We start from the raw sequence: 26,830 nt of genomic DNA, 5'->3' as shown, positions 1-26,830 counted from the left end.
AATAGTTCTAGTTTATCTATCTCTTCATTTAGCTCCCTTATGTCTTTACTGATTTTCTTCCTGGATGATCTGTCAAGTTGAGATAGTGGGGTGTTGAAGTCCCCTACTATGATTGTGTTACTGTTAATATATTGCTGTAGCTCTTTCAGTAGAAGTTTGATGTATTTAGATGGCTTCTCATTGGGTGCATAGATATTAATAATTGTTAAGTCCTCTTGATTGACTGATCCTCTGAGCATTAAGTAGTGTCCATTCCTATCTTTTTTAATCTTATCTATTTTAAAGTCTATCATGTCAGATATGAGAATAGCTGTTCCTGCCCTTTTTTGTGGGCCATTGGCTTGAATGATAGTTTTCCATCCTTTCACTTTAAGTCTGTGTTTGTCTTGTTGTGTTAGGTGAGTTTCCTGTAGACAACATATTGTTGGGTTGTGTTTTCTGATCCATCTTCCTACTCTGTGTCTTTTAATAGGTGAATTCAGGCCATTCACATTTATTGATATCAAAGATTGAAGATATTTTAACGCCATTCTTGTATAGTTTTAGAGTGTTTTGATATATGTCCTATTTGTGGTGGTCTGGTTGTTTATAGGAAACCTTTCAGAACTTCTTTCAGGGCAGGCTTGGTGATGGTTGCTTCCTTCAACTGTTGCTTGTCTGAGAAGGTTTTGATGCTTCCATCTAGTCTGAATGACAATCTAGCAGGATATAGTATTCTTGGCTGAAAGCCTTTCTCATTGAGCACTCGATAGATATCTTGCCATTCGCTTCTGGCCTGTAGTGTTTGTATGGAGAAGTCTGCTGCTAATCTTATGGGTTTTCCTTTGTAGGTGACTCTTTGTTTTTCTCTTGCAGCCTTGAGGATCCTTTCTTTATCCTTATTCCTTTCCAATCTAAGTATGACATGTCTTGGTGTCTTTAGGTCTGGGTTAATTCTGTTTGGGACCCTCTGGGCTTCTTGAATCTTTATGTCTTTGGTGTTGTCTAGACTAGAGAAATTTTCAGCTATTATGGCCTGGAGAACGCTTTCTTCCTCCCCTTCTCTTTCTTCCTCTGGTAAGCCAATAATGCGTATATTGTTTCTTTTGAAGTCATCCCATAGGACTCTGTTGTTGTTTTCAGCATCTCTTAATCTCTTTTTGAGATCTCTTACTTCTTCTTTAGTTGTCTCTAATTCATCCTCAATCTTGCTAATTCTGTCTTCAGCCTCATTGATTCTATTCTCTCTGCCCTCTACTGCTTTCTGGAGTTCATCTATTTTGTTGCCCTGCTCTGATACTGTTTTAGCTTGTTCAGCTAGTTGCCTTCTTAGCTCAGCAATTTCGGCTTTCAGCTCTCTAATAACCATGAGATAATTAGAATTTTCTTCCATATTCTCATTTGTTGTTCCTGCAGTTCTGATTACAATTTTTTCAAATTCTTTACTCACTCCTGTTATTATTTCCTTAGCTAATGTTTGGATGTTGAACTCGTTGTTTTGTGCTTCGCCCTCTGGAGGACTTTTAGCTGGACTCTTGTCCTGGTTCGAGTCTCCAATATTTTTTCTTGTTGTTTTAACCATTTTATATAAGTTAACAGTTTTTTCAATCCCTGAGTTGGAGTTCAGTGGTGTAAAAGCCTTTTTTTTTTTCCCCCTGTAGGCTATGGTAGCCTGAGGGCTTTTAAACTATCAATAGGCTTCTTGGCTTAATCAATGACTCCTGACCAAGAGATAAAGCAGGGTGTGGCAGAGATAATCCAGTGGTTATGCAAAGAGACTTTCACAGCCCTTCAGCTATGCCACCGAGGTATAGGTCTTCTCCTGAGTTTCCCGGTTAGATCTCTGTGCCCTGGTGTCCCTCCCTGTTGCTGCTCCAGATTCTGAGGGTAGTAGCAATGGAGACTCAGAGTTGTACTTGGTGAGTCTCTGGGGAGTCCTTTCCTCCCTTCAGCTGTCCCCTTGTTGGTGGAGCAGACTGGAGGTGGTGTCTCCACTGACAAACTGTCGAACTGTTAGCAGTCACTTAATCTCTCCTTAGGCCCCTCTCTCCTTTCTGTCACCAGCCACGCGTGTTTGTACTCACGGGTGATTTACTAGGTTTCTGTGGTCATTCTAGTCCTGTCTTGTTTCGGTCCGGGTGGTCTCCTTTGGTATTCCTAGTTGATCCGGGAGAGGAGAGGAGAGGAGAGAAGGCGATCTGCTGCTCGTAGCTCCGCCTCCGGAAGTCGAATCCCATGTTTGAGAATCTAACACTTTATCTACTGTGCCACCTCCCGAGCTGCCTAGACCCAGGACACTGCACAGCCCCCAACTCCCCTGCACCTTCCCATGTGGCTCAGATCCTGTCAACTCTGGGATGACACAGCAGAACTAGTAGCTCAGTTGGGTCTAGTTCAGTAGGTTCTAATTGCAGATAGTTTTTCCTCTTTCTTTTCTAAAATGTGTTTTGTTTATTTTATTCTAATTATCGACAGATTGAGAGCACTAGTGGTGAAGCAAGGCTTTAGGTCTCTCTTTCTCTCTCCCTCTCTGTTTCCCCCTTCCTTCTTGATTTCTCTCTGTTTCCATCCAATAAAGAAAACATAAAAAAAAGTAAAATAAACTAAGAGGAATAAGAACAGGGAGGTAGTACAGTAGCTAGAGCAATAGATGTAGGAAGCATGAGCTTTTATAGCCTTCTACCTCCTCCTCAGTCTCCCAGCACACCCAGGCTTTTCCCACTAATGATAATTCTGTTCATAGAAGCTAGTTTTTATTTAGAGCACAGCACAACCTACCTACAAAACACAGTGGAACTCTAGGGTCCATCCACCATGAAGCTTGGTTACTAAAGAACCATAAAATATCTAGTAACATTTCCTTGTGTTCCTGGCTCCTGAGTCTACTGCCCCTTGATGGGCAAAGTGGATGAGCAGTGGAATGGAGTGGGTACAGAATTAAAATAGGTTGAAGAGCTAGCATAATGTTTATCCAACAAGACTTTCATGCCTGAGGCTATGAAGTCTCATGTTCAGCTTCCCCTCACAATTATATGCCAGAGCTGAGTGGAACTCTGGTAAATAAAAATAAATAAATAAATAGTAATTAGATGTGCTTGGGCCAGGCGGTGGTGCACCAGGTTAAGTGCATGCATTACAGTGTGCAAGGATCCAGGTTCAAGCTCCTGTTCCTCACCTGCAGGAGGCGTGCTCCACAAGTGATGAAGCAGGGCTGCAGGTCTCTGTCCCTTTCCCTTTATCTCCCCTTCCTTCTCAATTTCCCTCTGTCTCTAAATGAATGAATGAATGAATTACTTAATAAAAAAAGAAATTAGATGTCCTTAAACTGAGAAGATACCTCAATTGGTAAAGTACAGAACTTTTGTGATTTTTTTAAATGGTTTAATACAGATTACAAGAGCATAAGATAATAGCGGTATAATTCCACAACATACACACACATACACAGTAACCACTTTAGTTCTTCCAAGATCATAGTTATGAATTGGCTATATATATATTTATATATATTTTTTCTTTTTGCAAGTCCATGTGTTTCAGTTCTTTATATTCTCCTTATGAGTGAAATCATCCCATAGCTGCCCTTCCTTTTTCCTCTTCATGTGATCAGTTTTATATATCAATAGTCCATTTACTACAGTCCCTGCATTTGCCAATTGATCACAATTTTTCTTGGCATGCTATTTGAAGTGATATGCTGTTATAGTCTAAACAAATACTTATGTGTTGCTGGTGGTGGTGGCTTTTTTTTTTTAGCCATACCTCTCAGACTGTAATCAATAGAACAAAGTTAAGTTACTAACTTGCAAAAGAAAAATTTGATCTAGACTTGCAGTCAAAAGTATTTTTAAATTAAGTACGTAACATGAAAAGGATTTTCTTTTCTTCATGTTGACACAAAGATTGTGAAACTATCCCTTTTTTTTCCCCTCTTATACCTGATAGGAAAACATGAATGTTCAAACTGGCTTTTCTTACCTTCTCTTTAAAGGTGAAGGCTGAGGTTGGAGATGTGAGCATCTTAGTCAATAATGCCGGTGTGGTCTACACAGCAGATCTGTTTGCTACGCAAGACCCTCAGATTGAAAAGACTTTTGAAGTGAACGTACTTGCACATTTCTGGGTAAGTTGATGTCTTATATGAAAACATTCCCTTTTGCAAAACCCAAAGAGAAGATTTAAGATGGAATTTTCAGCAGACATAACGGTGGGAATTCCTCTCTTTGCCAGGGATAATACTGTGTGAGAAATAGTATTTCTCACTCTGTGGCCAAATCCTGCCAGTCATTCTTCCTGCCCCTCAAAACATTAATCCAGCATAACAATAATAGCAGACTCTATTTGTTGGGTCTGTTCTCATTCCAGGCTAGACAATGCACATCTGCGTTTGATCCTCCTTAGAAATGATGGTCTTTCTCTTTCATAAAATAATAAAAGAGAAATAAAGGGTGGAATTGGGGTCACAGAACCCTCTTGTAGGGTTCTATACAAGGTGAGCCTAGTTTGCTTTTAGATTTGTATGAGAATTAGGCCTTTTTCTGTTTTCTAATCTCACTACTGCAAAATCGATAAGCTAGAGACAGAGAGACACCTACAGACATACTTCACTGCTCCTGAAGCATCCATCCTCCAGATCGGATCCAGGGGCTCGAACCTGGGTCCTTCCACATGTTAAAGTGTTTACTCAATTGGATACACCTCTACCTGGCCTGTCTTGAATTTTTATGACTTTCAAGCTTGCCTGTTTTCCTCTTCAGTTAAGATAAGTGTTGTCTTGTTTCTGAATTGTCAGTATGTAATAAATGCTCAGTATCTACTGCATAAGCCATTCATTGGCTACTGGAAAGCTGTTCCCATTGGCATTTTGATAACATAGCCAACTATTTTCCAGTAATTTTATGCTAAGTGTAAGTTATATATATGTGTGTGTGTATACATATATATATATATATATATACTTTTAAAAATATTTATTTATACCCTTTTGTTGCCCTTGTTGTTTTATTGTTGTAGTTACTATTGTTGTCATTGTTGGATAGGATAGAGAAAAAATGGAGAGAGGAGGGGAAGACAGAGAGGGGGAGAGAAAGATAGACACCTGTAGACCTGTTTCACCGCTTGTGAAGCAACTTCCCTGCACATGGGGAGCCAGGGACTTGAACAGGGATCCTTACGCTGGTCCTTGTGCTTTGCACCATGTGCGTTTAACCCACTATGCTACCACCTGACTCCCATACTTTTTTTTACCAGAACACTTCTCCGCTCTGGCTAATGGTGGTGGTAGGGACCTTAACCTCAGGCATGAGAGTCTCTTTGCATAACTATTATGCTATCTCCCCAGCCCAAATTATTTCAATAATTCTAGATTGTGGTACTATTTAGTATATGAGATAATAAAAAGACATTAGTGACAAAAGATCAAGGGTATGGAAAGATAAAAAGTTCATGATTTGGGCAGTGTAGATAGAGTAATAGTTATGCAAAAAAGACTTCCTTGTCTGAGGTCCAAAAGCCCCAGGTTCAATTCTCCACACCACTGTAAGTCAAAACTAATCAGTGCTCTGGTTTACAAAAATTTTCATAATGCAAATAAGGTAGAGTCTCAAAGTTGTCAGCATCCATTGATGTATATCAATAGTATTATATATATTATATATAATATTATGTCAATATATCTGTCTCCTTTGCCCTTGCTTAGTTTTTCTAATCATGTATCCTCTCCAGTAGCCTTATGTTGTCACATCTGACAATTAGTCTAATTTTTTTTTTCATTTACACCAAGAGCATTGTTAACCAACTATATCTTTGTCTCCATATATTCCCCCTGGGTCTGTGACTCAAAAATATAACAAGCATTTTGTTTCTTTTTCACAACAAAAATGATCTCCAGACTACCAAGGCGTTCCTCCCAGCGATGATGAGTAATAACCATGGCCATATCGTCACTGTGGCTTCCGCAGCCGGGCACACCGTGGTGCCATACCTGATGGCCTATTGGTAAGTGTACAGAGCAGCCACCCCTGTGCCTCTGTGCCTCTTCCTATCCCACTGAGCACCGACTACCAGGAATCATTCCTGGAGATGAAGCAGAGGTGTTTTATTTCACAAAGGATTGGGGAGGCCATGGTTGAGCATTATATTTGATTTAGGAAAGTAAAAATACATGTGTAGATAGCACCATCCAGGTCATTCAGGCAAAATGTCGAGTTGATTCAAGCTTGTATGGACTTTGAGTCTCCACCATCTTTCTTTCTAAACCACACCCACATTTGTGACTACTTCCTCCAGTGTTCTTCTTTTTTCTTCCCCCTGGTAATGGAAACAAAGGGACTGACTTCTTCCCCAGATGTTCTCCAAATTCTCTTTTCTCTCAGGGATGGGGCCAAAAACAAAGAGTCCTGCTCGCAGGAGTTTGAGGTCTCAAATAACCAGGTGAAACTGGGGCTCAGGGTCCCTTGACCCTAATCTTCCCTTAAATAATAACAGTAGACTTACAGCTTCTGAGATCAGCACACAGTTGCACCGAGTCTCTTGAATAGCAGTATGGTCAACCATTAATCCCTTGTAGGTTGGTGTTTCTAGAAGTGACTACCAGGGAATTATCCAGCTGTTCAAATCATATCCCTTTTACCAGCAAGAGATCAACAAAACTAGAGCAAGATCTTTGTACTTTTTATTTGAGCACAAATTAATGATTTTTAATAAAGTAAATTGGTGGAAGCAAAACTGTAAAAAGGAAGTCTTTCTTTTTTTTAATGATTTACATTCAACAGTACTTTTTTTTTTTTTTTACCATGAGTGAGAGCCCCAGTTCAAATCTCCAGTGCCACAGGGGAGCACATTGCACAACACCAGGGAAAAGCTCCAAGACAGTGAAGTGGTTCTGTGGTGTCTCTCTTCTTTTTTGTCTGTCTCTGTCTTCTGCTCTTTTTCTATGTGAAAATGAAAGAAGAAGAAGAAGAAGAAAAACCAGTTAACTGGGAGCAGTAGAATCATGACCAGCTGGCCATAAAGAGAGAGAGAGATAGCAAGAGATTTTTAATCTGGAATACTAAGTTTCACTGCATTTTTTTTTTTAATTAGAGCACTGTTCAGTTCTGGGTTATACTGGTGCTGAGTATTGAACCTGGGGCACTAGAGCCTCAGGCATGGAAAGTATTTTTGTATAACTTATTTTTTCTTCAAGGTTATTGCTGGGGCTCAGTGCCTGGCACTACAATTCACTACTCCTGGCAGTCATTTTTTCTACTTTATTGGGTAGGAAAGAGAGAAATTGAGAGGGGTGGGAGTGATAGAGAAGGAGAAAGATGCAGACCTACTTAACTGCTGCTCATGAAGCAACCGCCCTGCATGTGGGGAGTGGGAACTCGGGTCCTTGTGCTTAACCAGGTACACCACCGCCAGGCTACATGCATAACCTTTATGTGCTATCTCCCCAGCCCCATCTGGAATTCTAAATATTGAAATATCCAAGCAGAGTGGTAGAAATAGCATAATGGTTATACAAAAAGACTCTCAGGCCTGAGGATTCTAAGTCCCCTGCACCAGCATAAGCCAGAGCTGAGCAGTGTACTGGTAAAAGAAAAAAAAAAAAAAACATATCCAAGCAATGGAACTGTTTGTTTGCTTATATGTAACTAGCTACCATTTAAATTCAAATCCCAGAGCTCAGTGAACAAAGTCTCTGTGATGTGGTATTTTTTTTTCCTGTCTCTGTCTCTGTCTATCTGAAAAAGTCAGCCTAGAGTGGTGAAGCCCTGATGATGATAAACAAACAAACAAACAACTCCCAAGCCCATGCCATAGCAAACTGAGGGGCTGCTCCTGCAAGAGTTGGCATAACCCGCACTTTAACTGGGAGGGTGGGCACAGCAAGTCTGAGTACTTAAGATAACATGTGTGCTCTACCTTCTGACCAAGATTTTTTTTTTAAATATTTATTTATTGCAGCTCAAGCACCAGCAAAGTGCTGCACTTGTAGATATGAGGTCCTGAATTCGAGCCACTGCACCCTCCTGCCAGAGTGATGCTCTGATTCTCCCTCTTATTTCATAAATAAATAAGTCATTATTAAAAATGTATTTCTGTATTTAATGAGGAAAACCAGAGTGCACTGCCTCACCATAGGTAGTGCAGTGGGGGGAAGGAGAGAGGCGGGAGGGGGGGAGTCGAACTCAAGACCTCACTCATACAAGTCCTACCTACACTCTACCCACTGAACCACCCCCTGTGCTGTCCAGTTGTGACTGACTTAAATAAATGGAATAAAAGCTGTTGACACAGTTACAGACCAGACCCACAGCATCCGGGTCATACATTTCTTCTTTTGGAGCCAATGTCGGTTTGGCAGTTAGCCATCTGGAGCTAAAGCAGTTTGACATTCATTTCACTTCCTTGATCAAAAATAGCTGCTGCTGCAGCATGGTAAATTTCCACTTCTTCTGCCAGGTTCTGACTAGCCCCCGGGGCGTCAAGGTGGACAGAGAAGATCAGGAGTAGTACAGGTGGTAGCTGCCTCACTGTCTCTGCAAAAGGAAAAAAAAAAAAAGTTGACTCTTTTTGCTGAATGTCTGGTAGCAAAGGCCAGGGAATCTGTGTCCAGTGTGAGAGACACACATATTTAGGTGGCTGGTGGCTTTGGCAGGAGTAGAAGTTCCCAAGGTGTCAGAGAACAAGAGAGCAGGAAGGAGCCATTCATTACCTCTGTGCAGGCTTCCCCTGTGCTCTCTTTTCAGACAGGAATGATTCTCCAGAAGAGGGCAGTAGAGTCACTTGAGAAGAGAAGTGACTTTTCCTTTCCTTTTTGTCTCCAGGGTTATTGCTGAGGCTCTGCCTTCACTATGAATGCACTGCTCCTGTGGCCATTTTTTTCGAATTTTTTTTTAATAGGACAGAGAGAAATTGAGAGGGGAAGGGGAGCTAGAGAAGGAGAGAGACAGAGACACCTATAGCTTCATCGCTTATGAAGCCAATCCCCTGCAGATGGGGAGCTGGGGGCCCAAACCAGGATCCTTGTGTGGGTCCTTACACTTCATACTATGTGCACTTATCCTGGTGTGTCACCGCCTGGCCCTGCTTTTTCTTTTACCCTATGCATTTATTAATAAGAAAAAGGGACCCAATGGTGGCATACCTGGTTGAGAGCACGTTACAATGCACAAGGACCCAGGTTCAAGTCCCTGTTCCCCACCTGCAAGGGGAAAGCTTTGTGAGTGGTGAAGTAGGGCTGCATGTTTCTCTCTGTCTCTCTTCTTCTCTAATTCCCCCTTCTCTCTTGATTTTTAAAAAATATTTATTCCCCTTTTTGTTGCCCTTGTTGTTATTATTGATGTCATTGTTGTTGGATAGGACAGAGAGAAATCGAGAGAGGAGGGGAAGACGGAGAGGGAAAGAGGGACACCTGCAGACCTGCTTCACCACCTGTGAAGCAACGCCCCTGCAGGTGGGGAGCCGAGGGCTCGAACCGGGATCCTTATGCCAGTCCTTGTGCTTTGCACCATGTGCACTTTAACCCACTGCACTACCGCCCAACTCCTCCCTCTTGATTTCTGACAGTCTCTATACAGTAAATAAAGATAATAAAAAGGAGCTATTAAAAATAAATAATTTACTAGTGAGAAAAAGAGAGAGAGTATGGAGGGGGGAGATAGAACCAAAGTATCACTCTGGTATATGCATTGCCAGAGTGTCACACTCAGGGCCTCATGCTTGGAGGTCAAACACCTCATCCAAGGCACCACCTCCTGGTCCAGAGAAGTGGCTTTTTCACGTCTTACATAGGTGCCCTTTGGGCTAAAAGGCAGAATTGCAACCACACAAGTAGTTTGCATTTGGCTTTGAGACTGCTCTGCTCCCAGGTTCTTTTTCCCTTTCAATTTCATATCAGAAGGGAGAAACCAGGAGGTCGGGCGGTAGCGCAGCGGGTCAAGCGCACATGGTGCGAAGCGTAAGGACCGGTGTAAGGATCCCGGTTTGAGCCCCTGGCTCCCCACCTACAGCGGGGTCATTTCACAAGTGGTGAAGCAGGTCTGTAGGTGTCTCTCTCCTCCTGTCTTCCCCTCCTTTCTCCATTTTCTCTCTGTCCTATCCAACAACAACAACAATAATATAATAATACCCACAACAATGATAAAACAAGGGCAACAAAAGGGGAAAAAATAGCCTCAAGGAGCAATGGATTTATGGTGCTGGGACATAGTGAGCCCCAGCAATAACCCTGAAGGTAAAAAAAAAAAGAAGGGAGAAACCAGAGTAGAACTCTAGGTGCTGGGGAGCACACAGACCACTAAATACTCATTCTCTCCCAGCTGTTAGTTCCCCAATCTCCTGAATAAGTACTTAGAATTATCAATCCAAGACACACTATGATGGAAAACTAGAGATTACTATAACACAGGGAGAGTTCAGAAAAGGCCTTTTAGACACATGAAGAATAGGACATATTAGAGCCAGGTTGTGGCACACCTGGTTGAGTGTACATGTTACAGTGCTCAAGGACCCAGGTTCAAGACCCTGATCCCCACCTGCAAGAGGAAAGCTTTGCAAGTGATGAAGCAGGGCTGCAGGTGTCTTTCTCTGTCTCTTTCCTATCACCCCCTTCCCTCTCAACTTCTGGCTGTCTCTATCCAATAAATAAATAAATAAATAAATACTACTTCACTGGCCCATATTTATAGGGCCAATGCTCAACTCTGGTTTACAGTAGAGCAGGTGTTTAAACCTGAGACCTCAGAGCCTCAGATGTGAGAGTCTTGAATACCATTATGCTATCTCCCCCATCCCATTTTTGTGGCCATTTTTAAGGGTTATTGTTGGGGCTCGGTGCCCACATGATGAATCCACCACTCCCAGCAGACAGGAAATGAGAAGGGCGGGGGCTAGAGAGGAAGAGAGGGAGATAGCAAGATATTTGTAGCACTGCTTCACTACTCATGAAGCTTCCCACTTGCAGGTGGTTTTATTTGATTTGTTGTTGTTTTATCAGAGTACTGATCAGCTCTGGCTTCTGGTGGTGCTGGGGTTTGAACCCAGGAGGTGACGTTACATTTTTTGAAGATACCTTTAGACCATAACATAAGTTTCAGGTGTGCACCCCTTCATTACATTCACCACAGAAAGTCCAGTTCTATACTTCCACTTAGGACATTCAGTCTTATGGAAACAGTGAGAATGGAAGCAGAGACTCTACCAACGTTTAAATCTACTCGGCCCTCAGTCTGAGTAAGAATGGTGATGATGTGTCAGTATACAGACTGCCCTGATGATCTTTGAGAATACAGGTTCCGATTCTGTGGAGCTGGGCTGTACTCTGAGATTAAGGTGCTTGTTGGACTGGTAGCAGAGAACTATATAGTTAACACAGGAAAAGAAGTGTCTGCATTAAACAGAAGTAACAGCTTTCCCATGTTATCTTGTGACCTCTCTGTCTATTTTCAGCTCAAGCAAGTTTGCTGCTGTTGGATTCCATAGAGCCTTGACTGAAGAGCTGGCTGCCTTGAAAAAAACCGGAGTCAAGACCACATGTCTGTGTCCCAATTTCATAAACACTGGCTTCATCAAAAATCCCACGACCAAGTAAGTTGAGACAGAAATGGAGACAAATGGCTTGGTGTTTGCAGCTGTTTGTGGGATTTTCTAAATAGTTTAATCTGAAAAACACACGATATCCAATGTCTCTAGCTGCCTCCATTTCAGCTTTGGTGGCTTGTGGGAAAGCAGGTGGAAAGACAAAAGAATGAGTGTAAGTATAGATGAGACTTCAGAGGTGAAGTCTCTTCCTTCTTCAACAAAAAGGTTGTGGAGATGGTTGGGGAGACAGCATAGTGGTCATTATGGTCATGCAAACAACTTTCATGCCTGAGACTCTTAGTATGCAGGTTCAATCCCCAGCACCACCGTAAGCTAGAGCTGAGTAGTGCTCTGGTAGTAAAGTAATAGTAGTAGTAATCGTAATAATAATAATAAGTCAGTTCAGAGGCTGTTTCCTTTTCAGAAATAGCTTTAGCATCTTTGTAAGCATAATGCCTACTTTAAAATATATATATCTGACATGAAGAAGAATACAAAGTAGATCTTATCTTTAAATTCCTTGGAATCTTTCGACCACTGCAGACAACTTACACACCTGTCTATGCGTAGATTAGAATCTCCCCCTGCTGTGACACGTGAGTTTCTGGGAGCTCTCCTCAGCATAATGTCATGGTCACCTTTTCATGTCAGTAAGTTCAGAGCTCTGTCACAGAGTATATTGATTTTTTAGACTGAATGATAGTATCTATAAGTGGCTTTTTCTTAAACATTTTTTTCTTTATTAGGGAATTAATGTTTTACAGTCCAGTAAATACAATAGCTTGTACATTTCATTACATTTCTTGGTTTTTCGCAAAACAATGCAACCCCTACTAGGTCTTCTGTCATCCTTTTCCAGGATTTGTACTCTTCCCCCTCCCCCCACCCCCGCACCCATCCACCCCAGAGTCTTTTACTTTGGTGCAATATTGCTTTAATTTTTTTTTTAACCAGAGTACTGCTTAGCTCTGGCTTATGGTAGTATGGGGGATTGAACCTGAGACAGGAGCCTCGGGCAAAAGAGCCTATTTGCATAACCATTATGCTATCCACCCCACCCTGTTTTAATTTTTTTATCTTTATTTATTTACTGGATAGTGACAGTCAGAAATTGAGAGGAAAGGGGGCGTTAGAGAGGGAGAGAAACAGACAACTGCAGCATTGCTTCAGTTCTCGTAAAGCTTTCCCCCTGCAGGTGGGGACTGAAGACTTGAACCCAGGTTCTTGCACATTGTAATGTGTACACTCAACCAGGTGTGCCACCACCAGGCCCTGTGGCTATTTATTTATTTATTTATTTTACAAAGTAAAGCTACAGTGGACATGAGTGCAGAGATGTCATATCTGGGGAATGACCTCCTTCAGGTAAATCCTAAAAAGGGGATTCTTATCAACGGGGCTTTGAGTTTTAGCACTGTACAGACACCTCTCCCATAGTTTTATACCAAGTACTATCCTCTCTCTTTCTTTTTTTATTTGATTATTTATCTGTTTTTAATAAAAGAAAGCTACAGAGAAAGAGACCAGAGCACTGCTCAGCTCTGGCTTACGGTGGTGCTAAGGGAGAAACCTGAGACCTTAGAGCCTCAGGCAGGAAAGTCTTGGCAGAAACACTAATGCTGTCTCCCCAGCTCCTCTGTCTCTCTAAATATGGAGACAGAGAGGCAGAGAGTGTGAAAAAGAGACCACAGCACTGAAGCTTCCGTCAGTGTGATGGGGCCTGGGTCATATTCTTGGCAAATAAGCACACTATCCAAGTGAGCTATTCCCTTAACCCACCAATTAGTTCTACTCCCACACCACTTTTCCTCAGACCTGACTTCTGCTGGACCCCTCACATCAGCCCTACACACAAAGATGTCTCCCTTTTTAATTGGACGATCATTGTTTTCTTACGTCTTTGGTCACTTGATTTCTATGTATTACCTGTTTTATGCCCAACTTTCTCTCTCTCTCTCTCTCTCTCTCTCTCTCTCTCTCAACCAGAGCACTGATTAGCTTTAGTTTATGGTGGTACAGGGGATTGAACCTGGGACTTTGGTGCCTCATGCATGAGAGTCTGTTTACATAACCATTATGCTATCTGCCCTCCGCCCTATGCCCAACCTTTTCAGTTGAGTTACAGCTTTAGAATTGATCTAAGCTCTTTCAACATTCAGGATACCATTTCTCATATTGCTTGTGTCTTTCCCATGTTTCCTTTTTTATTTACTTGGCATTAAGTTTCCTTAGAGTATTTTTTTTCTTCATGGCCATTAGGTTCTGTGAGATTAGAATTTAGCCACTTCACGGAACTTTAAGCTTATAAAAACCTGCATGCCAAGCTTATGAACATTCTTACCTTTTATAGTACTTTCACAATTGCATTTCTTCACAATAAACTCTATGCCCCATGCAAATTTACTTTTTTTTTAATTTTTAAAATTTTTGTAAATATTTATTCCCTTTTGTTGACATTGTTGTTTTATTATTGTAGTTATTATTGTTGTTGTTATTGATGTCATCATTATTGTTGAATAGGACAGAGAATTTACTTTTAAGGCATCAGCTTCATGATAGAAAGTAATTGGTTTTCCCAAGTAGTCAATAGGTCTTACACTATTTATTTTCTTTTCTTTATGGAGGATTAATGGTTTAGGTCAAGTCTTGCACTGTTTATTAAACAAAATGTAATTTCCTCCACTGATTTGAAAAGTCACTTTTATAATAAATTCACATAACATATTTACTTGGATCTACTTCTGTATTCTCTATATGTTAATGAGATTAACTTTTAAGTTTTATTCTGCCTCCTCAAACTCTTTTTCCCAATATAACTGCTTTTAGGGAAAGTATATTTCAAATGAAAGAATAATATTCACTGTGGTCACTTTGGGAAGAAAGCAGATTTGATTGAAATACACCTTAGGGCCTATGAAATAGCTCACTTGGATAGTGCACTTGCATGGCCATAGGAGTGACTCAGATTCTAGTCTGACCCCCACTGCTTTGAAGGAACTTTTGGTGCTGTGGTCTCTTTCTCTCTGCCTCAATCTAAGAATAAAAATAATAAGATAAAGAATTAAGTAAATGGCCTTTAACTAAGGCATCTCACGTAGACAGAATAGGAAGGTCAGCATTGGTTAGACATTTGGAAACTAAAGATCTCAAGCTTCCAAAGCATTTATCATCCTAAATGTTTTTTGTTTGTTTGTTTGTTTTGTTTTGTTTTAACTAGAGCACTACTCAGCTCTGGCCTATGGTAGTGCAGGGGATTTAACCTGTGACTAAAAGTTTGCTTTTAAAACATGACCTTGTTAGAAAAACAGAAGTGAGGGTGGTGCCTCAGATAGTAGAGGTAATCTGTAGTCACTAAGAAAACTCTAATTGGGAGTGAGTAAAGAGTTTGAAAGAATTGTAATCAGAAATACAGGAACAAATGAGACTCTGGAAGAAAACACTAATTACCTCAAGGTTATTAGAGAGCTGAAAGCTGAAATAGCTGAGCTAAGAACACAACTAGCTGAACAAGCTAAAAAAGTATCAGAACAGGGTAACAAAGTAGATGACTCCAGAAAACAGTAGAGGGGAGAGAGAATAAAATCAATGAGGCTGAAGACAGAATTAGCAAGACTGAGAATGAATTAGAGACAACTAAAAAAGTAAGAGATCTCAAAAAGAGATTAAGAGATACTGAAAACAACAACAGAGTCCTATGGGATGACTTCAAAAGAAACAATATACACATTATTGGCTTACCAGAGGAAAAAAGAGGAAAGCAAGAAAGTATTCTTCAGGCCTCTCTGTGTGTCTCTGTCTCCCTTTCCCTTTTCTTTCAATTTATGTCTCTATCCAAAATAAATAAATCTTCTTTTTAATGGAGCGAATTTCAAAGCAGAAAGTAGACAAAATCTTGAAAAAAAAATGATTATAGGGCTGGAGAGACCACATAATGGTTCTGCAAAAGACTTTCATGCCTGAGGCTCCAAGGTCCAGGGATTAAGTCTCAGCACTACCTTAAGCCAGAGCTGAATAGCACTCTGATTTTTCTCTCTGTATTTCTCTGAGTGGGTAAAAAACAAACAAACGAAAACCAGAAAATGGTTATAATAAAATAAGTATAGTAGCAAGTTTAGGAAGTTTCCTCTGTTGAAAGTTTTTATTTTCCTGAAAGGCATTGGATTTTGCCTCGTGTTCCTTTTCTGCCTGTTGAGTGAATCATATGATCTTTTCTTCCATTCTGAAATATGGTGTGTTATGTTCATGAGTTTTGAGTTACCACCATTTTCCTGAAATATATCTCACTTGGTCATCCTGGAGTTTGAGGAAATGATTCAGTCTGTGGGACTCAGGACTTGCATGCTAGAGGCTCCCAGTTCAGTTCCCACTGCCTCATGTACCTAAGTGGTACTCTGGCTTCTCTCTCTCTCTCTCTCTCTCTCTCTCTTCTCTGAATCTCTTTATCTAATATGAAATAAAGAAAACAAATCTGAAAAAAACTATTTTACCTTATGTAAAGTTATCTCCCCCTCCCCCACCAATTAATGATATAGGCAGTGTAAAATAATCTAGATTTATTAGATTAAGTGTAATTGGATGTTCTGCTTATTTGTTGACAGGCAAGAAGTATTTTTGTTAAACATTCTTATTAAATATCTGCTATGCTACCTGTTAACATTAATAACAAAATTTATTCTTTCCCTTAGAATTTAATTCCTTGTACTTGCTACAGAAAGATCATCTTTGCTACTGGCTAATACTTAAATAGAAGCTGTTGGGGGGCCTGGTGGTGGCACATCTGGTTGAGCCCACATGTTACAATGCACAAGGACCCAGGTTCAAGCCCCTGGTTCCCACCTACAGGGGGAAAGCTTTGTGAGTGGTGAAGCAGTGTTGCAAGTGTCTCTCTGTCTCTCTTCCTCTCGAACTCCTCCTGCCTCTCAACTTCTGGCTGTCTCTATCCAATCAATCAATCAGTCAATATACTTTAAAAATAAACAAGTAAATAGAAGCTGTTATGTAAGTAGATGATCTGTAACATCTGCATAGCATAACTGTGTGACGTGCCTCTGTATCACCTTCCCACTTAGTTTGTCACCATGGCAGTAGAATGCTGAAGCCAGCATATATCCAGCTGCTAAGGCAATGCTGCTAGTGTGAGATTGGCCTTGGTGGGAGAAATCACACTGTTAAGTTGACAAAATGCTGCAAAACCAGTTGGGAGCCAGTTGGGGCTCGAACCAGGATCTTTGTGAGAGTCCTTGTGCTTCACACTATGTGTGCTTAACCCGGTGCATCACCGCCAGGCCCCTAAATGATTTCTACAACACAAGATTTATTTATTCTGTGGGCTCTGCAGCTCTCATTGAAAAGAGACTGTTGGGGATAGAGGGGATGTTTTTGTTTGCTAACATTCTATCAAACAAATTGAATTATTTTTCTGGAACGCTTTCTTTTGATCTTTCAAGACTCAGATAGCCTTTGTATTCTTTCTTTCTTTTTTTAATATATCTTGTCCCTGACCATTTACTTGCACAGCTTTGCACTGTCCCCAATATTTAGAGGGAGCACAAGAAGCAAAATGGAGAAGTGTTTTCTCCAAATGCTCACCTTTTTTTTCTTACTTTTTTCTTTTTTGGTAGAGACAGAGAGAGATTGAAAGGAGAAGAGAACAGAGAGGGAGAGAGAAAGAGAGACACCTCCAGACTTGCTTCACCAATTATGAAGTGTCCTACCTACAGATGGGGACCAAGGGCTTAAACCCTGGTCCTTGCACAAGGTAATGTATGTGCTCTGCTAGGTGTGCTACCACTGGTCTCCTAATGCTCACCTTCTTAAGTAGTAAAGGAAAGAGCCAAACAGTCCTCCTTGAAACCACTTTGTCTTCCCTTAAAAACTTCTTCATATACATTCTCCTCCACCACCTCCAATAATGGCCTGGCTTCCTTTTGAATACCTTTTTTTTAAAAACCTTTGATGCCTGGACTATGAATCCACTGCTCCTGGAGGCCATTTTTTTCCCATTTTGTTGCCATTGTTGTTGTTGTTAATGTTATTGTTGCCATTGCTGTTGTTGTTGGATAGAACAAAGAGAAATTCAGAGAGAAATCGAGAGAGATGGGGAAGACAGAGAGAGGGAGAGAAAGACACCTGTCGACCTGCTTCACCGCTTATGAAGCATCCCCGCTACAGGTGGGGAGTCATGTGGGGGCTCGAACCAGGATCTTTGTGAGAGTCCTTGTGCTTTACACTATGTGTGCTTAACCCAGTGCATCACCGCCAGGCCCCTAAATGATTTCTACAACACAAGATTTAATTATTCTGTGGGCTCTGCAGCTCTCACTAAAAGGAGACTGTTGGGGATGGAGGGGATATTTTTGTTTGCTAACATTCTATCAAATTGAATTATTTTTCTGGAACACTTTCTTTTGATCTTTCAAGACTCAGATAGCTTTTGTATTCTTTCTTTCTTTTTTAAAATGTCTTTATTTATTTATTGGATAGAGACAGCCAGAAATCGAGAGGGAGGGGGATGATAAAGAGGAAAAGAGGTGTTGTCCAGGAATGGCACAGTGGATAAAGCATTGGAGTTTCTAGCATATGGTCCTGAATTCAGTCCCTGGCAGCACATGTACCAGAGTGATGTTTGGTTCTTTCTCTCTCTCCTGTCTTTCTCGTGAATAGATAAATAAAAATCTTTAAAGAGAGAGAGAGAAACCTGCAACACTGCTTCACCACTCACAAAGCTTTCCCCTTGCAGATGGGGACTGGGGGCTCAGCCAGGTGCACCACCACCCAGCCCCCTTGTATTTCTTTTTTAAATTTATTTATAAAATGGAAATACTGGTAAGACTGTAGGATAAGAGGGGTACATTTCCACACAGTGCCCACCCCACCCCACCCCGAGATCCATATCCCATCCCCTCCCTTGATAACTTCCCTGTTCTTTATCCCTCTGGGAGTATGGACTCAGGATCATTATGGGGTGCAGAAGGTGGAAGGTCTGGCTTCTGTAATTGCTTCTCCGCTGAACATGGGCATTGGCAGGTCAATCCATACTCCCAGCCTGTCTCTTTCCCTAGTGAAACAGGCATCTGGGGAGGTGGGGCTCCAAGACACATGGTGGGGTCCTCTGCCCAAGGAGGTCGGGTTAGCATCATGGTATCATCTGGAACCTGGTGGGCTCACCAGATATTTGCATTTCTTTCTTCTCTCTCTCTCTCCCCCTCCCTCCATTGCCCTCTCTTTCCCTCCCTCCCTCCTCCTCCCTCCCTCTCTCTCTCTCTCTCCCTCCCTCCCTCCCTACTCTCACCATAACAATTCTCAGCTCTTATTTAGAGTGATGCTGGAGACCTTTGGTGCCTCAGGAAATGAAAGGATATATATATATGAAATATTGACAAGATCATTAGAGGGGTATAATTCCATATAATTCCCACCACCAGAACTCCATATCCCATCCTCTCCCCTGATAGCCTTCCTATTCTTTATTCCTCTGGAAGTATGGACCCAGGGTCATAATGGGGTGCAGAAAGTGGACAGTCTGGCTTCTGTAATTGCTTCCCCGGTGAACATGGGTGTTGGCAGGTCGATTCATACTCCCAGCCTCCCAGCATCACCATTTATACTATCCCTCCTCCTCCCATTGCATTTCAATGACAGTTGCTCCCACTGCAGCTAAGGCCTTTAGTGACAGACCAGATGTGGTCTTTAGACCAAGACTGAAGGAAGGAAAGTTCAGCCTGGGCAAGAGCATCTGACTGGTCAGTTGGCGAGGTCATGGTGTAAGTGAGAGGGTGGGCTGTCCTGTTTACACAGGTGTTTGGGAGCTGCCCCAGTGCTTGGGAATATTGAAGTCTGGTGCCTGTGAGCTGCCAGGCGATTATCCCTCTGAACACTTGTCAGGGTTCAGGAATCCTTTAGTGTCACGGCCCTTTCTCCTTGGCACTCAAACCCCACCCCCCCAAACACACACACATAAAACACACCCCACTACCGGGCTGAGTCTCCTCCAGGTTTCCTCTGCTTGATGTTTTGCCTCTTTGGGGCCAAACACCATGGGCTTCATTGTTCAAGTTCCTCTCCTGGCTCCTCTCCTAGCTGTTCCCTGTCATACTATTGCTTCCATTCCTGAGGTGCACACAGTGCTCTTTCGTGACTGACATATGCAGAGAAAGAAAGATTATGTTGTATATATTTCAAACTCTAGTCTTTCACATACCCAGTTGTCAAGCAGTTTTTTTTCCTTTCAAACCACTTCCAAGCTCCAGCTTATGGTACTGCTGGGAATTGAACCTGGGACTTTTGGTGCCTCAGGCATGAAAGCCATTATACATAATCACTGCACTGTCTCTCCCCAGCCATGTCACTCTGCTGCATGTCTTTTTCTTCCTGAAAGAACTATTCTGTATTTCTTCCTAAAGAATCTCATGTAATTCTTTTTTGCCAGCCTTCTCCTTTTTTTTAATTAAAAAATTTATTCTCTTTATTTATTTATTGGATAGAGACAGCCAGAAATCAGGCGGGAAGGGGGAGATAGAGAGGGAGAGAGACAGAAAGACACCTGCAGCCCTGCTTCACCACTCGTGAAACTTTCCCCCTGCAGGTGGGGACCAGAGGCTCAAACCTGGATCTTTATGCACTGTTAACATGTGCGCTTAACCAGGTGCGCCACCACCCAGCCCCCCCAGCCTTCTCCTTAGCTGGTGACACAACATCTGCCTCCCCCCAAACATTAGTTGCTCAGTTTGGCAAACTGAGATTGGCAGAAGTCATGAGAGTATTTCATCAACTATCTTTCCTCGAGCCATTGCGGAGTGAAGTATTGAAAACACCGAACCAGCTTCTAGTCAACTCCATCCTAGGTGCACCTAGTCTAATTCATTAGTTAGGACTTTGTGGGGAATTCCTAGTACTCATTGGTGCTGTGACCAGGGTGATGACTCAGTGAGGGTGTCACATGGAGAAAAAGTGAAACTGAAATCACCTGATTTATCTTGGAGGTCAAACAGGTAGAGCCAAATATGGTCCATTCATTTGTGTATTTATTTAGATATGTCTGTTTTATGGTGGTGCCAAGGGTTTGAATTTCATGCCTGGGACCTCAGGCATGAAAAATCAATACCATCACCATTATACTGACTTCCCAAGGCCTCATATTATATTTTAACTTCTGACACTTTCGAAATCCTTTTTTAAAAGGTATTTACTTATTTGATCATGAAAAATGATAGGTGGAGAGAGAGAAAGAACCAGATATCACCTTAGTACATATGTTGTTGGGGATTGAACTCGAAACTTCATGCTTGAGAGTACAATGCTTTATCCACTCTGCCACTTGCTGGACTACTTTAGAAAATTCTTTAGAAATTCTTTATCAAAAGTGTGTGTATGGTTTCTTTGTTAAGACACCTATAACCTTATTGTTTTATTATTTATTGATTGATTGATAGAAACAGAAATCTAGGGAGTCAGGTGGTAGCGCAGCGGGTTAAGTGCATGTGGCGCAAAGCACAAGGACCAGCGTGAGGATCCCAGTTCAAGCCCCCAGCTCTCCACCTGCAGGGGAGTCGCTTCACAAGCGGTGAAGCAGGTCTGTAGGTGTCTATCTTTCTCTCCCCCCTCTGTCTTCCCCTCCTCTCTCCATTTCTCTCTGTCGTAGCCAACAACAACGACAACAATAATAACTACAACAAGGGCAACAAAAGGGAATAAATAAATAAATAAATAAATAAATAAATAAATAAATAAATAAATAAAAAAGATGTTAAAAAAGAAATTCTTTTAAAAATTATTTAAAAGAAACAAAAATCTAGAGGGAAAGGAGAGATAGAGAGGGAGAGAGACAGAGACACCAGCAGCTCTGCTTCATCACTCACAAAGCTTTCCCCCTGCAGCTGGGGACTAGGAACTTGAACCCAAGACACCTAGAACTTTAAAGAAGCAGAGCTTTCAGTCTTAACAGATTTTATAATTATCCCATTTTACTGTTAGTTATTGTTTTTCTTTTCCACCAGAGTTATCACTGGGCACTGCACCTGTATGATTCCACTGACATAGGCAGACCTTTTTTTTTCTCTGTCTCCTCTAGATAGACAGTGAAAGACAGAGAGGAGAGGCATGGCAGTGCTGCCCCACTGCTCAAGAAGCTTCTTCGAGAGGGTGCTCCCATGAGGTGACAGAGGACTTGAACCTAGGCCCTTGCATATGATATAGTGTGCATTCTCTCTGGTGATCATCTCCTAGCCCCCGTTCATTTCTTACTGCTCCATTTATAGATTAGACGTTGATATAGGTGTGTATGTATATAAGAAGACAGCAACATATGCAGGGCTCAATATCATCTGTGCTTTTGCTACAGTAGGTAGCAAAAATAAGCAAATCAATAAAAGGATGGAGAGGAAGGTCATAGGACATCAGTGGAGCTCAGATGGCGAGAACTTGAATTTGTCTGTCTTAACCTAGCTAAGTTATTTTTGACGTTTCTATAGCTAGTTATTTCTACAACTCCTACTTGTAAAACAGGAGCTGTGATAGATAATTCCCTCACTGGAATTTTCTAAAACTTAACTGAGATGACCTATGTGAGAAAATTTAGCACAGAGCACGGTATGTAATATGCACTAAATAACTAGTTGTTTGGTATTATTATTATTATTATTATGAATAGGCCTAAAGCACCTACACTTCTGAGCACCTACTATGGGCTGGATGCCCCAAGGTAGATAACATCATGGTGCTGGTGGGCATTTGACATGTTTGTTTAGCACCAAACTGAAGTTGAAACCTCAGTGAAATACTTCATTTCTCAAGATTGTTTCTGGTTTCAGTTTGGGACCCACTCTGGAGCCTGAGGAAGTGGTGGGCAAACTGATGAGTGGGATCCTGACTGAGAAGAAAATGATTTTTGTTCCATCCATGATAAGCCTTCTAACTGTACTGGAAAGGTAAGTGACAGGCCTATCAGCCTGATAACTGGCTTAAAGAATTTTTCGGGAGTTGGGCTGTAGCGCAGCGGGTTAAGCGCAGGTGGCGCAAAGCACAAGGACCGGCATAAGGATCCCGGTTCAAACCCCAGCTCCCCACCTGCAGGGGAGTTGCTTCACAGGCGGTGAAACAGGTCTGCAGGTATCTATCTTTCTCTCCCCCTCTCTGTCTTCCCCTCCTCTCTCCGTTTCTCTCTGTCCTATCCAACAACGACAACAACAATAATAATTACAACAATAAAACAACAAGGGCAACAAAAGGGAATAAATAAATAAAATAAAATAAAATAAATATTAAAAAAAAAATTATCTAGTGGCTTGGGAGGCAGTGTAGTGGAGGAAGCGCTAGATTCTCAAGCATGACGTCCCAAGTTTGCTTACTGGCAACACGTATCCTAGAGTAATGCCCTAGTTCTCTCTCTTTGTCTCTTTTTCAAATAGACAGTAAAGCCTTTTTTTTTCTTTCTTTTAAGTATTTATTTAATAACATGACAGAAAGGAGAGAATGAACCAAAGCATTCTGGCACAAGAGTAGCTGGGGATCAAATGCAGGACCTTAGTCACTGCACTACCTCCTGGCCTGCAAGAGAAGCATCTCCTTAGCTCAATAACTCTCAACTTTGGTACACTCACCTGGGTCTCTGTAAAATGGGAATGCCCGAGCCCTGCTCTCTAAGACTCTGAGGTAATAGGTCTGGAGTGTGGCTTGGTTTCAAGGAGCTGTAACAGCTTTCCTAGTGACTCCAATGGACTTGCAAGATTGGCAGCCACCATTTTCAGGAACTCCTCATAACACACTTCCTCCTTATTCACTGAGGAAGGTTTTTTTTTTAGTAATTTTTTTAAATATTTATTTATTTTTCCCTTGTGTTGCCCTTGTTGTTTTATTGTTGTAGTTATTATTATTGTTATTGTCGTCATTGTTGGATAGGACAGAGAGAAATGGAGAGAGATGAGGGAAGACAGAGAGGGGGAGAGAAAGTTAGACACCTGCAGACCTGATTCACCTCTTGTGAAGCGACTCCCTTGCAGGTGGGGAGCCGGGGTTCGAACCGGGATCCTTACGCTGGTCCTTGCGCTTTGCGCCACCTGCGCTTAACCTGCTGTGTTACAGCCCGACTCCGTGAGGAAGGTTTTTGTGACCAGGAGTCTGGTTGGGAAATAAGGAGAGTGTGAAGAGGTGGCATAGATGAGAAAAGAAAAGGAGGGAAGAGAGGAGGAAGAAGGAAGGAAGGAAGGAAGGAAGGAAGGAAGGAAGGAAGGAAGGAAGGAAGGAAGGAAGGCAGGCAGGCAAAGGAAAAAGAGCAAAAGAGCAGCAACTGGTGAGAATAGCTCCTTTGGCAGAGCACAGCATTTAAATGCCTGAGGCTCCTTGTTCAGTTCTGTTACTAAGTGGTGCTTTGACACCTTTCTCTATCTCATTTGAAATAAATAAAATAAAATAAAATAAAATCTAAGCTTCTTGCTGCCTTTTCCTGATGACATCGGAATCATCATTGAAGACCAGCGAAACAGCATAATGGTTCTGCAAAAGACTGTCATGCCTGAGACTCTGAGGTCCCAGGTTCAGTCCTCAGCACCAGAGCTGAGCAGTGCTAGGGCTAAAGAGAAAGAGAAAAAAAAAAATCACTAGGGAACTTGTTTGTTTATTGGGAGGAGACTTTTTAAATATTTAATTTATTTATTAATGTATAGAGACAGAGAAATTGAGAGGGGAGGGGGAAATAGAGAAGGAAAGAGACAGAGAATACACCTGTAGCCCTGCTTCACCACTTGTGAAGCTTCCTCCTACAGGTGAGGGGGGGCTTGAACCCGGGTCCTTGTGCACTGAATGTGTGCACTTAACCAGGTACACCACCACCTGGCCCCTTATTTATTTATCTCTAGAGCAGAGCACTGCTCAGCTCTGGTTTATAGTGATTTGGGGGGGTTGAGCCTGCAACCTCAAGAGCCTCAGGCTTGAGAGTCTTTCTGCAAAACCATTATGCTATGTATCTCTCCCTCTTTCTCTCTCCCTCTCTTTTTAATACTTCTGAATCTGAACTGCAATATCTCTCTGTCTTATCTAATAAAAATAGAAGGAAAATAAAAAGGAAAAGATGGCTGCCCGGAGCAGTAAATTTGTCGTGCAGGCACCAAGCCCGGGTGATAGCAACCGTGGTGGTAGCAAATAAAGAAATAAGAAAACTGAGACCACTGTTTAAGACATTTTATATAAACACATTTATCCCTCACAAGAACACCTGGGTGTTAATTTTTCTGTTTATAGGTGAGGAATTTAAACTCAAAAATTTGAGTTTGTTTGACATTATGCTCAAGACCAACCATGTTTAAGTCATTCTACATCCATAGTCACTTAGTGGACTGTTTGAATAGTGTTCTACAACATATAGTCTGCAATTAGCTTCTCTTTTCACAATCTTCCAATATGGAGGAAGGTACCTTTCCTTCTAAGTCCTTAGCATCTTAAGTTTTCGATTATTTTTTAAATATTTTCTTATTTATTTACTTATGTATTCATGATGAGGAGAGAGAGAAAGAGAACTAGAGTATCACTCTGGCATATGTGATGCCAAGACCAAACTCAGGACCTCATGCCTGAAAGCCCAATGTTTTATCCACTGTGCCACCTTTTGGACCACCAGCTTTTATGCACTAAAAATTAATTAATTAATTAATTAATTAATTAAAGGTTAAGCCTCTTTCCTATTGAAAAGAAAATGAATTTAATAGGAAAGAATATGTAGTATAGGCTCAGAGTTTAAGTTTTATTTAAGATGATCATGAACAGGATATTTGATAAATATAAGTGTTTTAAAGAAAGATGTCTTATAGTTCAGGAGGTGGCACAGTGACTAAGAAAGATGTCTTATAAATGCACTCAATGGATTGAAGACCCCACCAATGTGTCCTGGAGCTCAGCTTCCCCAGAGACACACCCTACTAGGGAAAGAGAGAGGCAGACTGGGAGTATGGACCGACCAGTCAACGCCCATGTTCAGCGGGGAAGCAATTACAGAAGCCAGACCTTCTACCTTCTGCAACCCTCAACGACCCTGGGTCCATGCTCCCAGAGGGATAGAGAATGGGAAAGCTATCAGGGAAGGGGGTGGGTTAAGGAGATTGGGTGGTGGGAATTGTGTGGAGTTGTACCCCTCCTACCTTATGTTTTTGTTCATTAATCCTTTCTTAAATAAAAAATTTAAAAAAAAAATAAAATAAATAAATGCACTCAATGTTAATTTTCTGCGTGTATCCTTCTTTTAGGATCCTTCCTGAGCGTTTCATGATAACATTGAAAAGAAAGATCAACATTAAGTTTGATGCAGTAATTGGATATAAAGACAAAGGACAATAAATGCTTGAGTTTTTGGAAAATGGGTTGACCAGGTTTTAATCAGAATTAAAAAAGAATCAGAATTTTTGTGATTAGTTTCCTGCCCTTTTTTTTTTTTTCCCAATATCACCTTTTGGAACACTGGCAGCCCTCATATTCTTTACTGAAAGATAATTTCTCTTAACACAAAAAGAGAACTATCTTAGGACCTGACCTTATGGGAAAATGAAGAAGAAGGAGAAGGAGAAGAAGAAGAGGAAGAAGAAGAAAGAGAAGAGGGAAAAAAAAAAGAACAAAACAGTTGTATAAAATTTCTCAGACTTTGTGACTCATCTGAAGAATGCCTTACAAAATGTGTACTGAATGTGTTTAAAGATTTTTTTTAAGTCAATTCTACTTTTCTAATTGGCATGAAAACAAAAACTTGCAAGCTGTCAAAACATAATGAAGGACTGTGTCTGGTGGCATTTCACAATGAATTTCTGTGCTGTGAGAAAGGGCGCTGGAGCACGGCATCCTACACATTACCACTCTGTTTCCTGCAGATCCCTCCTGTCAAGAGGAAGGTGGAGGAGGACATGGGGAACTAGCCCCAACCACTGGCTTTGAGAATGGGGAAAATACACCAATCAGTGGCAATAATAATAATAAATGGATGAAACTTACACTTTGGGTGTTTCCATCTTTTTTTATCTTGAACAGTACAACTTAATCTACAAATGAAGAGAAAATATGTGGCCACATATATAATGTTTGATCGTGTATGTGTGTGTGTGTGTGTGTGTGTGTGTGTATGTTATGTAGAAACCTCTTGGAGCTGAATGAGGCTCAGTGAGTGGGGGAGACTATCAGATCAGACTTGTATATCAAGGAATAAGTAAATTTGTTGGGTTTCTGTTAAAGAAAAGGATTGTCCCGCTTTCTTCTATGTCAGGTGAATATGCATACTAAGTGTAGTGTTCTGGGTGTGTGTGTGTGTGTG

At 41.4% G+C, this 26,830-nt stretch overlaps 1 protein-coding gene across 1 annotated transcript in view; it reads left to right on the top strand.

Moving 5' to 3' along the window:
- The window catches only part of HSD17B11 (hydroxysteroid 17-beta dehydrogenase 11), a 37,149-nt gene extending 10,636 nt beyond the window's left edge, over nucleotides 1–26,513 (top strand). The window contains exons 3-7 of the mRNA XM_007531371.3: nucleotides 3,971–4,102; nucleotides 5,870–5,976; nucleotides 11,416–11,553; nucleotides 22,356–22,472; nucleotides 25,779–26,513. Coding sequence (XP_007531433.1) covers nucleotides 3,971–4,102; nucleotides 5,870–5,976; nucleotides 11,416–11,553; nucleotides 22,356–22,472; nucleotides 25,779–25,869 — 585 coding nt within the window. The 3' untranslated portion in view covers nucleotides 25,870–26,513. The remainder of the gene's footprint in view (nucleotides 1–3,970; nucleotides 4,103–5,869; nucleotides 5,977–11,415; nucleotides 11,554–22,355; nucleotides 22,473–25,778) is intronic.
- The last annotated feature ends 317 nt before the right edge of the window (nucleotides 26,514–26,830 follow it).

This window comes from Erinaceus europaeus, chromosome 3 (assembly GCF_950295315.1).
Source record: "Erinaceus europaeus chromosome 3, mEriEur2.1, whole genome shotgun sequence".
In the NCBI taxonomy this organism is placed as follows: domain Eukaryota; kingdom Metazoa; phylum Chordata; class Mammalia; order Eulipotyphla; family Erinaceidae; genus Erinaceus; species Erinaceus europaeus.
The sequence above is the reverse complement of the archived record's forward strand: the minus strand, read 5'-3'. Positions and strand labels throughout refer to the sequence as shown.